The following is a 14,212-nucleotide window of genomic DNA, read 5'->3' as shown; positions in this document are numbered from 1 at the left end:
GTGTGTGAGTGTGTGAGAGCATGATTTGTGCTGTGTGCAAGCACAGTGGAGATTTGCACCAAAGAGCGAACGGGAATTCTTGACGGCATTGTGCTATTTCTGGATCCCTTTCCTGTTTGGACTCCATGATAGAAGCGGGCTTCCTGCATTTGTGCAGTAAACCGGACCGATGCAGAACAAGCCATGTGTGTTTGTGTTTTTGCGTGGATGGTGGGAAACCACTCATTAAAAAATCCCAATTGTTTGAAATGACAATGACAAACCCTGAGCTGCTTTCATATCCGTTTGAGATTTTAGAAACAGAATTTGCCCACCTTGCTAAGCTGGTCAGTTTGTTGTCCTCTGCATGTAATGCAGTTAAGGTTAAAGCAGGAGAATAAGAACACTGTATAATACTAAAATCTACATTGCAAATACTGGTGTGGTGCTTTAGCATGTTTGTCCCCCCCCTTCATTTACCTCCTGTCTAGAGATCACCAAGACCCCAGGCTCCTCACTAGAACAAATAAGACATTTCTTTTTAGCTGTGATTTTTTTTTTTTGTCTCCCATCAATTTTGTGCCAGCTAAATATGCAAACATAATGTTAAGAGCTAAAAGAGACAGATAATTTCTGTTTCCCCAGGTACAAATCGGGGTGTTTTTTTGTTTTTTAAAAAAAAAAAAAAAAAACCCAAAGCAGAAGGACAATCAAATAATCAAATACTAAATGAGTATCGACAGCAGCCAGCTGAATTATTTTAAGCAGTGTCCTCTAAAATTGATGCTAATGAATACATTACGAAATGTTTTTTTCAATGGGTGGCACAGTGGTAGCGGTTTTGTCTGCATTGTCGTCTCACAGCAGGAAGGTCCTGGTTCAAATCCTGGCTCTACCCTGGCCTTTCATTTCTATGTGGTGTTTGCTTGTCCTCTAAGTGCTACCAGCGTCCTCCCACAGTCCAAAGACATGCATGTTAAGTTGATCCATAAATCTAAATTGGCTGTAGGTAGTTCAAGTCCTGAAAGTGTGTATATTGACTCTTTTTGGTTAAAAGTGCACAAGTTTTAGTGTAATATTCTTTGAGACTAAACAAACCCCAGCAATGCCCGTCTATTTCCATGCCCATCAGTTATAATTGGAAATTCTGTTTTTCCTTTGGTCCATTTGTGACCACAAGGCTTTAACTTGTTGTGGGTTGGTTGGTTTTGTAATTCTGGCCACTGACAAAAAAGCTGACATGGTGATAAAAGTCAATAACATTCAGAAATGTTTGCCCACATAATTAAACATTTTAATTACAAGAAGCTGTAAAAAAATAAAAAATAAATTCCCACCGCAGTCCTGCAAAGAAGCGTTTGACAGAAATATTTAGTGTATTTGTGCATATTTCTGTTGAAGCAAAAGAGGTTTTGGTAATCTCTGATCTAAGTTTATAAATTAGTCACCGTATTTGTGTGTCTGTGGGCATCAGCGATCAGAGGTCCATCTGTTTATGTTGGCATGTCGCTGCAAAGTGACTCCTGCCTGAGTGGTGTTGAGGTCAGGGCCAGTTTACCAGGCCGGTACAATGGCTTAACGTTTAACACACACAAACGCATGCACACGCAGTGATGTGCAAGTTACAGATCAACCAACCCACTTCCTTTCAAAACTAAGTAACCAGATGATGAAATTCCTGCTCCCTGGCGACTTGGATAATGGTGTTGCCGCAGCCAGAGGGAGGTTATAACAAGCTGTTCCCCGGGGTTGAGACCAGCCTCTGTGTCCATGGTGATTATAACTAAGGAAACCAAAAGTCCTTCCATCACCTCTAGACAAATTAAATGGGCAGAAGTTAGATGTGTGTTTCTTACACACTTCTTAATCAGATTTTAAACAGATTTGTCTGAGATGCTAATTCCAGGGGAACCCCCCGAGACAAAGCTTAATCGCACTGAATATGAATGAAGATAATTCTTCAAACAAACTTAAATTCTCCTCTCAGACTGTTTGCAAACTTTTTAAGATGAGGACTGTGGGATAAGCCGCGAGTAAGGAAAAAAATAGATGGCATGCACATGAAGAGAACATATCAAGAACACCAGTTAGGGTGTCGTTGTGAAGGTCATCGACACAGACAGACGCGCTTAAAAGGAATTAGCCGTCAGTCTTGATCCGAGGAAACATTTGATTGTGTCAGTTTATTCTTTAAGCAGAAATCAGTAAGGAAATCTATATTTATCCCATACTGATGCACATCTATCGATATTTTTGTTTTTTTTGTTGTTTTGTTTTTTTTAAGCAATCCCTGAATGGACATGATGCACTGTTGTTGAGGTGCTCGGGTTTCATTAAAACCTGATTTAGCTCCATATGCCCCACCTGAAGCTATTGGAGGATGAGCTAAGCAATCATCCTGCTCCCAGATTTTTTTTTCCCTGTTATATATTTAGATCAGAGCTTCTGTCCTGAATAACCTAAAAATATTTGATGACAATGTTTATTTAGTTTTTTAGATCTACTCTGTAATTGAATTTCTGGTCGACAGGGAGGGTGAGGGGAGGGGAAGCAGGCCTGACTGCCCTGTAATTGGTGAAACACTATCCACTAGATGTGCTTCCCAAACATCAGGTACTGGTAATGTTATATACACACCAGTATGATGGGATGCCATTCTACACACACTTTAGGGCAGGTCAGAGGTGATCTGGGGGTTTGGGTAACATCAAGGCCAGCTTGTCGTGCCGATGCAGACTCGCACATACTGCAGCACTTCCATTACCTCGCCGGTCTTATTTAATTCAGTGATGCATCTTGTAAGCAAGCCACAGACAGCCGGGCTTCTGCTCGATTCCACCGCAGCTGATTGATTAATGACTGGAAGGAAAGCCATCTAAGTTTGCAGTGTATCACACGGCATCTAATGTGAATCTCAAATGCTGAAAGCTTCTGAGGTTAATGCAGCAAAGTCATTATTTGCATTGTTAAGCTGCCATTTCTCGTGTATCTAAGTAATTGTTAGGCATTTCTAAACACTCACCACTCGGTTGACGTTATCATTTGTCTGTGGAACATTATGTACCAGCTTGGACAATAATGCCTTGTTTTGTTTGCTGCTAGCCTGGACATATAAAACCAAAGATGCCTGTAAAAGATGCGTCCCAAACTGTGTGTGTGGCTCCTGCAACACATTGTGCACTCCAGGGAGTCTTCCCCTGGAGGGAGAGCTGATCTAAGACACCCTCCCTCTTATTCCCCCCCTCCTCCTTCCACCAGCCCACCACCTTCACCCAACTCCCCGTGGCAGGCCTGGGCCACACAGATAAGACTGCACAATTAATAGCGCTTCAGGACCAGTGCCCATGGGGGACACTTCAAAGATTGCGTTTGTGTGTGTCTTTTGGTGCGCTGGAATACATTAAACTATTTCCGTGCTTCTCTGTGAGTGAGCCGCGTGCGTGAGAAAATGGATTTATTTGCATTTCGTATACATGCGATGTAATATTTCTTTCTCTGACACCAAAGGGGTAATAAACTTGTCCCTGCTTTTCTCTGCTATTAATGCAGATAATCACATCAGTGAATGCAGCAGTCACAGGCGGCTCTGAGACGGGAACGGTTAGGCAGTTTACCATAAAGCGGAAGAATTTATTTAAGAAGTTATGTCTTTATGACTCCCACGTGTGGAGTGGCGTGCAGTGGTATAGATCGCTGGGCATGTTTGGTCCTCTGAGAGTCGAGGAGCAGATAGTAGAGTTTACACCGAATTTGTTTTTTCAAGGTTGAACTAATTATTTCAAAAAGAATTTTTCTTTTAAAGGAGATTTAAAAACAAAACAAGATTTTGGGACATTTTTAAGACTGTATGGTGTTTTAAAGTAGCCTTATTACCATTTTCTATTTATTTTTTTTAATGTTTAAAAAAATAGACTCTGATTAGCCCATTGGGAAGTGAATACACTTATATATTACTTATACAATAAAGCATAAGTGTGTGTGTTTTTCTTATTTTACAGATGTCAGCATTTCCCTGTTAATTAAAAATGTCTGCTATGCTTTAATGAATAAAAATCCAATAAATAACCAGGGGCTTTTACCCAGATGTCTATCACATAATTTAAAAACTGCATTTTGTAGGGAAGTATCGTTATTTTCAAATAAAGTTTAACACTGGATCTTTTTAAAATTCAGATGTTTTACACTCATCATCCAACTATATTATTTTATGTTACAATAAATCATCATATATTGATCATTTCAGACAGAATGAGGAAGGAAAATGCTGGAATAAGACAGGGTTATGATGCAGATATTTACAGCATTTTTTTTTTTTTTTACAAGGATACAACAATTAGATAAAAATAATTCAAAAAGCTTTTAAAGTACATATTGTGCATTTAAGCCCCCTTTCCATTAGTACCTACTCAGATCAACTTGGCACGGTTTTGAGGGTTTTCCATTAGGTCGCAGTACCAGGTACTAAAATAGTACCTGCCCGGCCGGGGTTCCAAACGATCTGATCAGATACTAAACTGACATTGTCGGACTGCATGCCACCGATTGGCTGATCACTGGCGTCACTGGATGAGTCATGTGAGCATCTCGTTGAGGAAAAGCAAAACTGCCATTTTTGTAACCCGACAATAGGGCTGCCACAAACGATTATTTTGATAGTCGACGTAATCGTGACTAGTCGGCTAATCGTGGCAGCCCTACCCAACAACGAGGGAAATGGCTACAAAAAACAACGTCTTGGTCCCAGCAGGTATATTGTTTCCTCTATGTCCACCTTTGTTGCAGCGTTCATGTTGCATGCTAATTACGCAACGGGACGCTCGGTAGCATTGCGGTGATGACAACCACGAATATCCTGGTCGTACTAGATTGTAATGGAAAACCATTCGAGTCAAGTTGTGGCGAGTCAATCCGAGTAGGTACTAGTGGAAAAGGGGCTTTAGAGATGCTCTCCTGCAGACCTTGGTTGTAACTGTTACCTTCCCATCGACACCTGTCCAGCCATTCTTCACTTTCTGTGGGTGAAGAGGTCTTGGATATTTTCTCTCTTTTAGGGTCATTCTCTGTAAACCTTAGAGATAGTTCTGCATGAAAATCTCAGCAGATCAGCATTGTATGAAGTACTCAGACAACCAAGGCACATTCAAAATGAGTTAAATCACCTTCCTTCCCCATTCTAATGCTCAGTTTGAACTTGAGCGAGTCATCTTAACCATGTCTACATACCTAAAGGCACTGAGTTGCTGTCATGTGATTGGCTATTTAGATATTTGTGTTAATGAGTAGTTGAACAGCTGCACCTATTGTAGTGGTCAGTATAGACTAGGGGTGGGGGAAAAAATCGATACTGTGTAGTATCGTGATATTTTGTTTGCTAATAATGTATCGATACAGGGACAGCAGAAATCGATACTTTGTTACAAAAAAAGTTTTTGTGGACTGGAACTCTGACTTCAGAGCATGTTGATCCTTTTTCTGAGCAAGAATCCTGACATTCCTTCACTGTCCAAATGTGTTTAACTTGTTTTTTGGCAGCAATAAACATGACAGTTTACTTATTTTAATTTAAGACATGTTTTATTTTAATTAAGTTTAAAACTTTTTTATTTAATGTAAAATTATATTTTATTTTAATTTACTTTCAAGTTCTTCAGTTGCTGAATGGGCTGCATAGTTTTCATAAATTGCATAGTTCAGAATAGCTATAATTGTACCAGATGGTTGCATTCAGTTAAGTTGGACTAGACTGTAATGCAAACCGTTCAAGTTTGTCAACAATAAAACTGACTGAAATGAGAGAAAGACTGAGTGTGAGACTTTGATATTAGATAAAATGAATATTGATAAAGTTTACCTTTATGTACAGAATCCGAATATTGCAAAATATTTAAAAAATTGCAATAATATCGTATCGTACGCTAAGTATTGTGATAATATCGTATCGTGGGATGTATGGCGATTCCCACCTCTAGTATAGACATACATTTGCAATAGACCTATGTAAGCATGACAGTCTTGTGGCAAGGTTCTCATTTGTTTTTAGTCTATAAAGGTTTATATAAAGTTTTAATTCTGCTTTTTTAATTCTCTTTTTCTAAACTGTGCATGCTACTTTGAATTTCTGTAATAAATTAGGAGAAATAAGCAAGTCTTCCCAACTGAGAACCTTTAACTTTAATGTCTATTTTTGTTGGGGGGGGGGGAGGCTCAATCAGTTAAAACAAAAAAATTTAAAATTAAAAAGTAGCAGGTTTTCTGTTGATTTATAAAATGGCTCATCAGTAATTAGTTTTAGCGCTAATCTAACTACTGATCTTTAAATCAAAAGTGGGTGAACCAAAAAAAGACCACAACCAAATCAATTATCCCTTAAAGCAGAACATTTGACAGTCACACGGTGAGGACGACGATGATGATGATGAAGCAAAGATCACGTTGCATGAGTCTAAGATTTGTCAGATGTGATGGAAATGCATCCATGTGTGATTTTTACATCATAGCGTGACAGAAATGTGGGCCGGTTGAGGTGAAGCGCCGCACTGATCTTGTCACTCTCATCAGAACCCTCTGTGGGGTAGCACACCACTCTAGAAAATTGCAGCAGGAAATAATCTCACTTTAATTGCAAAACTAATATAAACTTGTATGTTATTGCATTACATTATTGGATTTTTTTTTTTTTAGCTTGTTTTTTTTTTGTGCATTTCTTTTTACTGGAGGGTTAACAATGTCCTTTTTATACTTAGATTATCATGGTGATGTGCTTTTTAGGGCTCAGTAACGAGCTGTAACAACCTGAACAAAAGACTACATACAACTTAATGTTGCTGCGACCGCGCCCGGTAGCTCAGCTTTATATTTTCTCTACTCAGTTGCAGTAATTTTGTCGTTTTTTGCTGAGAAAAAGCACATGAGAAGATTTCGTCTTCTTTTTTTCTGGTATTTGTTTGACCTCTTTGACTGGAGCTCTCGAATTTCTTGCTCTCATTTTGATCATACAATAGGCTCCTTTCATCAGTTAATCTGATTAATAAAAGCAGCCTGAAGCTGAAAGCTGCTTTTTTTTTTTTTTTTTTTTTTTTTTTTTTTTTTCGATGGATCACTGCTTTAGTTGCATCACTTTTCAGGGAGAAATAGCATACCAAGCAGTATGTGACTGGATTTTCTGCTGACTTTAATTGAACTATCTTCACAGGGTCAATCTCATATACCATCACCCTCCTTTCCCCTAGCTTATTCCCTGTTTTTGCCGTGATGCCTATCATGCCAGATTGAGACCAAAGGGGGATATTTCTCCTGGCCGTGCTGGCGTTCTAATCCTCAGTGCCCAGATTACTGCTCCCTCCCCTCTGTGCCAGTCTGACCGGCTGGCAGACTGGAAGGACTGTGAACTGGAGACGTGATAGGATAAAGACAGAGCGAATGAAGGAGATGAGGGAAGCCTGGTGTCTCCTCGTATAATGTGCAACACTTTGTTGCTGACGTGTGTCACCATTTTATTGTGACTGCCTTTTATTGAGTCCATCTGTTGCCTGCTCGGGGTAGATTCTAGCTCACAAGGTTGTCTCTGAAACCAGAAGACAACAACAAAATAAAAAAGAATGGCCTTTTTTATTCAGCCCATCTTTCATTTAGAGAGGATTTGTAAACTGGAAAATGTGTGCAAGTCATTATTTATGTAGCTACTAGAAGATTCAGCATGAGAAATTCAGTGGTTCTTTCTAAAGAACTGATGTAATAGACTACAAAATTCTTTTCATCTTCTAAGCTTTTCCTGACACCAAAGCTTCACATCTTATCATCTGTCTCTGGCCCTTCATTCTCGCATCCTTTCAGTTTTACTAAGAGCCTGACCTGCTCGAGCCTGAAGGCTTATTGTCCAATTCATCTGCCCTCCCATTTCTCTCTGTCTCTCGGTATTGTGGTTATTGTTCTTTCTCGCACTTGCTTCTCTCTCGATCATCCAGTGATTCTGATTTATAAGCTTGCTGCGAAGCCTTGGCCGACAACCCACTTCCCCTCCTCCTCCATCAACAGAAGACGGAGCGGTCGAGATATAGCAGCGGCGAATGAGAAGGAAGAGAGCATGATTAGCTGGGGTACGATTTGCCAACCAAAACAGTTCTACACACAGAATTTAAATGCCAGCAAGCGGTCGGCAGTAATTTCCCTACCTATGCCCCAAAGCAGAGAGGAAGTCGGGCTTTTTTTTTCTTTTTTCTTTTTTTTTTCTCTCCCCTTTTCTAGTACGCGGTAGAGTAAGGCCAGAGGGTGGAGAGATACGGTCAGAATTGAATTGGGCACCCAGAGTTTTAATTAAAAGATAGTGTATATGAACTACTTTTTAAAGAAAAGTTTCCATTCTTACTTTGCCCTGGGATTTTACTATTAGTGAACAGGGCGGACTGTGATCTGTGTCTGATGGCTCACAGATGGCAGTGTGGGAATCGAGCAGCAGACCCTTAAATAACCCTGGGTGGTGCAGATGGCTTAGTGTCAAGACCAATGGCCACCAGTGTTAAGCGTCATTTGTGGGAGATGAGGAGGGCTGCGGCTAATGGGGGACTTTACACCCTACTCCGTGTGTGGAGATGGGGATTTACTGACTTTGGCGCTACTACATGCTGCCACTTATGTTGATGAGTGGGGGATGTGAACTTTTAAAGGTGTGCATATTTGACCCATGTCAGTGTAACCTGAAAAGAGAGAGCGTGTGTGCGTGTGCGTGCGTGCTGTGGTTTCATTTCAAACACATTATTACACTGTTTTTATTAATTTGGTTTCTTTTTCATTGTGATGATAAAATGATGTTACTGTTAAGTTAAATGCCTCAAAACAAACGACATTGGACATTAGCCCATTGGTCTAAAATGCTAAAGCTTCAGTGCATTTGACAGCCATAAGACGCCATATTTGGACTGTAGACAGTATAAAACATGGATTAAGCCAATCTAGAAGTGCGTTAAAGCTGCATTCTGTCTGAAGGCCACCAGATGGCGATAGTTGTGGTTGCAAAAAGACTTGCGGTCCAATAGACGCCTATTTGAAAACCATTAAATTTTAGGAAAGCCCTTGCACCTCGGGTGGAGTTGCTCTCTTTGCATGCCCTTGTATTTTTCTATGTTTTATGTGTAAAACAGTTGACAAGAACAGGATGCTAATGATAAAATACATTGGTTAGCCTCATCTCACATGTTTGTAAGCAGCAAATAGTAACTTATAAACGCTCAGAATTTAAGATTGTTTATCATTAATTACAATGTGTAAGTGCGATCTTGCAGAAATGCTTCATCATTTTTGATCAAGATTATAAATTTCTACTTAATCCTGCTTTTTGTTTTCACAGTAATTGTATTTACTGAAATAAATGGGCTGCAGATAAATAGGGGTAAAATCTAATTAGTTTTTCGCAATGAATGCGCTCTTTGAATGGCCCTTTAATGGTTTCAAGTCTATAATTGAGAACTACCAAGATATGTGATCGCCTTCATATGAATCTGATTAGTGTAAAGCAAAACACTCTGTTTATACTATTTGACAGATGGATTTACTACTGCTAGCACCTATGTATATAACAGTTTTCTTTTAACGGTACAAGTTTTTGTTTTGCTTTTTTAAAGAGCCAATTGAATACATTTCAGCTCGATATGTTTCAGATGTTCATTTCCCAGCTTCACAGCAGTAGTCCTCAGCTGCATTACAGCTTACAGGTAGATTTTTATTGCGTTTGTGTACCTGGCAAGCTTTCTTTTCTGCTTTACTTGGCTTTTCTGAGCGCCATCAGGTGAGAATAGAAAATGAAGTAACGGGTCCAGAGAGGGCTGCCATCTTCTCCTCCTGCCAAGTGTGTAAATACAATATGTGTGTAAATGGGACATAATGAAAGCTGATATAGTTCATCTCTGTGCCGATAAACCAGATACTCGCTAAATTGATCCAAAGGTTTGAGTTTTCGGCTTTAAATTGAATCCAAATTGATGGCCCCCACCAGCCATTCTCATATTGGAAGAGAACTTTATGCCCCTGGCTGCTTGGAGAGAATCAAGTCTGGAGGGGGGAAAAAATATGCTATCCATCTCACAAAACAACATTTGTTTGCCTGCCAGTCCCTTCAAAACCATTAACAAGATTAGGGGAGCACACAATGGCAACAGCCCCCTCTCTCCTCTCTCTCTCTCTGTCTCCTTCCCCACCCTCCTGTATTCCCTCCCATTTTGTTCTAGCTCATTTGCCAGTACAATGCAGACATTCAGAGGTTTGTCTGCACCTCCTCTCCTAGGGGAGCTCCAGCACAAAACCTCCTTATGCGGGCAAGTCAGCAGTGGCACACGCAGAGGAGAGGCACGAATCGACAAACACCCAGGAGCGTAAATTAATACAAAAATTAATACAGTCATGCCAAAGGCAGACTTTCTCTCTTCCATACACGAACACGCACGGACACACACTCCCCGTGCCTGCAGCCAGCTTGTTCCCAGAGAAATGAGCCAAAAACAAATCAACAGAGGGTTATATAAACACTATACTGTCCTGGAAAAAAAGGCAAAAACATGAGCAGAGATATACCCGTGAATAGGGTATAGCACAGGGCAGTTGAGTGGGTGTATGTGCGCATGTGGCTGAGCATCATAGACAGCAGAGGGTGTATTAGATTGCCCCAGGCCTGTTGTCTGAGGTAATTTATTCTTGTAAAGATATTGATTTTTATTTTTCCCACCACCAAGTCCATCACTTTTGTTTCACTTATTTAGATCTGTTATTTTCATCGTTTCTGTTCAGCAGGATCTTTCTGAACAGTGAGCAATACTGCAGCAATAAGTGTTTGATTGCACTGTTAAGGGTTTTATGGCCATAAACCTACATTTTTGATGAAATCTGACGGGAGTACAGAAAAAACTTGCTCCAGCGCTCCCTTCACGAACATCTTATCTTCGGCTTTCCTCATCTTCCCCTCATTTCCCACTTCTCATCTTAAACCAGCTCGTCTCATCTTACTTTTCATCTAACGCACTAATCTCTTCTCCTCTCCCGACCCTCCTCTATCTGAGTAATAAAATTTAATTGCATCCGTCTCGCATTTTTCAGCACGAGTGCTCAAGGAGCTTTACGTGAGTTGTATATCTCATTAAATCTCTCGCTCTCTGTTTTCCCCCTTCACCCCTGCCCCGCCCACCCGCAGGTGCCTACAGATGTTTCGATGGGCCTGTTGGCAGAGCCCCAGGTGGCCATGTTTTGTGGTAAACTCAACATGCACATCAACGTCCAGACTGGCAAGTGGGAGCCGGACCCCTCGGGCACAAAGAGCTGCATCGGTACCAAGGAGGGCATCCTGCAATACTGCCAGGAGGTAAAGTGTGTGTTTTTGTGGGGCGGAGGTTTCCTATTAATCAACTGATATAAATCTTTATTGTTTTAATTGTAATAAAAAGGCCCAAAGGGGGATACTAAAGACAGGGGGATACACACTGTGAATGTCAGGATAGTGTGATAGAGGGGAAAACGTCAACGGCTATGTGGTTATTTTGTTTTGAGTGGGGAATGAGTCTAGATGATGATCTTGGGATGTGGTGACGTGGGCGATTTTTAGTAGATTTTAACCATTAGATTGACCCTCTGAGAGCACCGTGTGTAACCTCTGTAGGGTCCAGATATCACCTCATGCTACCAGTAGTGACAGTGACCCCAGCCAAATGCAAAACTAGTGAACAAACAGTCAGAAAAGATGAGGAGGGAGAACATGTTAGCAGCCTGCACCAGTAAAACCATTCCTGTTTTAGTGGTTGTCTCATTGTTGCCTTGTCTAGGTGTTAGTTTCGTTAACACCAAAGATGAGACTGATGAACAGACCCCTTCTGCTACTTAACTGACCTGATCAATATCCCACAAGTTTAACTGGATTGATGCTGTAGAAGTGTAATAGAGAAGTGAATAGTGAACAGAGAAGTCTGTCACGAGTGGGCTACACAGTCGGCAAGCAGATTTGTTTTTAGTCACCAAAATCCCCAGTTTGGCAGGATGACATGATGCCAAAACTCTGCTCAGTAAACAAGCTGCTTAAGTCCATGTGACTTGGCTTGTAATTAGGCAGCTTGAAAGTGAACTAACCAAAAGTTTAACGTGAGACGGTGAGCTCTTTTTCGTTGCCGTTGCTGTGGCTGTTACATTTCACTGTGACTTTTCTGCAAACACAAAACAGGAGCTTTTCATCTGGATAATTACAGCAGTCTCACTTATCAGTGTGTAAATAATCTACGATAAAAGCAATTCACCTGATAAAAGGAGGTGAGCAGTCTCTGGGGGGGGGGGGGGGAATTACAGCAAAGGAAAATAAATTTACCCTCCCATTGTTTACACTGATAACAAATCTTGTGATAAGAAACAAATGCTTGCCAAGTCCCAGCTTTTTATGCAGTTTGAACTGCTGATATTAAAGACAAAAAAGGGAAAAGATTGAGAACCTTCCTCTTATAAGCTGAACAGAGGAAAAAATACGACTTGTCTACGGTGACAAGGAACCAAGAAGGTTATGGAAAGACTTTTTTTTTTTTTTTTTTTTTTTTTTCCCCCCATCGCTTTTGTGAGAGGCGTGAAGGCAGAGAAAATAGAAGAGGAGGTGTCATGAAAAAGAACGAAGGGAGAGGGATGACATGCCAACTCAGAATATTGTGTAGAGGCAGATGTCACGCATGGCTGAGAATATAGAGGTAAACACAGCAGTCCTGGTAGGCAGGAACAGCATCGAGGAGCACTGCAGAGCTGTGAAGATTGTATCTCGGGGGGATGGAGAAAAAGCAAAACTATTCTGAAAGGAAAGGTGTGGTGGATTCTTTTTTTTCTTTCTTTCTTTTTTAAAGGCAATTTAAAAAGGGAAGGATTGATAATCTTTAAAATAGATTAGCAAACGCTTAATGGCTGTAACTATGTGGCTAAGAAGGCATGACTAAAGATGAGCTCAGCATCATCAGTTTGAGCTCACTGTGGCCAAAAGTGTGACAAGCTGACTATTAAGTCATTCAAGCTAATGTTAGGAAAGCAGGTGACACGTCCCTGCTCAGTAGATATAGTGTCCCATTGTAAGACTTAATGTTGTGTGTACAGGTTTACCCTGAACTCCAGATTACCAACGTGGTGGAGGCCAATCAACCAGTCAGCATCCAGAACTGGTGCAAGAAGGGGCGCAAGCAGTGTCGCAGTCACATGCACATCGTGGTGCCTTACCGCTGCCTAGGTGAGTCCACTCAGTTTTCACACAATCTGCCAGATTTACTTAACACAAGCAACATGGTGTGTGAGCACAATCCCAAAGCAGCGCTCATAGGTGTGGTTAGTTACTTCTAAACCCAAATTCACTGTAATCCTCACAGTTTTCCTTGGGTAGGATATATGGTTTGATGCATGCAGATTGCATGGCAATGATGACTACATTATTGGGATCAAGACACATGAGGACAGGAGTCAGCTGCCACAAATCATCTTGATTTTTATATTTTTCCACGTAACGTCAGTTCTGCTTTCCTGTTGGCTGGTCATGGCAGCAGTCAGATTGTGAATAGGATCTGTCTTTGTTCACAAGACTGGTGCAGTGGCCAGCTTTGAACCTCCCACTTTAATGGTTTTAATGGGCAGAAGAGTTCCCCACTTTTTGTTTGATGTTGGTCCTCTCTTGTCTTATAGAGGCCAAAAATCTCTCGGTTTATATGAAGCTCTGATTTTACTCAAAAGAGCTTTTTATGAGATGAATCAGTGTTTGTTGAAATTTGTCTGCAGCCAGTCGGACACAAGATTCCGATTATGTGTTAAATCTAAACGTGTGTATGGTTTTTGCCGCAGTGGGAGAATTTGTGAGCGATGCTCTGCTTGTTCCTGATAAGTGCAAGTTCCTGCACCAGGAGCGCATGGATCAGTGTGAGAGCCACCTGCACTGGCACACTGTAGCCAAAGAGGTGTGTACACACTTGCACACACAACACACCCTCCTTTAATGACTTACACGAGCATGTACTGATCCGCTTTGTCTCGTCTCAGTCCTGCGGAGACCGCACCATGAACCTCCACGACTATGGGATGCTGCTGCCGTGCGGCATCGACCGCTTCCGAGGAGTGGAGTTTGTGTGCTGCCCCGCTGAGGCGGAGCGTGACGCCGATAGTGCTGAGCAGGATCCTGATGATTCTGATGTCTGGTGGGGCGGAGCGGAGACCGACTACTCTGACAACAGGTACGCACTCGCACAAATAA

At 41.2% G+C, this 14,212-nt stretch overlaps 1 protein-coding gene across 2 annotated transcripts in view; it reads left to right on the top strand.

The window, feature by feature from the left end:
• Nucleotides 1–14,212, top strand: part of appa (amyloid beta (A4) precursor protein a) — a 35,405-nt gene that overhangs the window by 6,799 nt on the left and 14,394 nt on the right. For both annotated transcript variants that reach the window (XM_080877530.1, XM_080877529.1), the window contains exons 2-5: nt 11,156–11,323; nt 13,075–13,204; nt 13,807–13,919; nt 14,002–14,192. In XM_080877530.1, the coding sequence (XP_080733656.1) occupies nt 11,156–11,323; nt 13,075–13,204; nt 13,807–13,919; nt 14,002–14,192 (602 nt within the window). The remainder of the gene's footprint in view (nt 1–11,155; nt 11,324–13,074; nt 13,205–13,806; nt 13,920–14,001; nt 14,193–14,212) is intronic.

Source organism: Rhamphochromis sp. 'chilingali' (assembly GCF_963969265.1).
Source record: "Rhamphochromis sp. 'chilingali' genome assembly, chromosome: 3".
Classification (NCBI taxonomy): Eukaryota; Metazoa; Chordata; class Actinopteri; order Cichliformes; family Cichlidae; genus Rhamphochromis; species Rhamphochromis sp. 'chilingali'.
The sequence above is the reverse complement of the archived record's forward strand: the minus strand, read 5'-3'. Positions and strand labels throughout refer to the sequence as shown.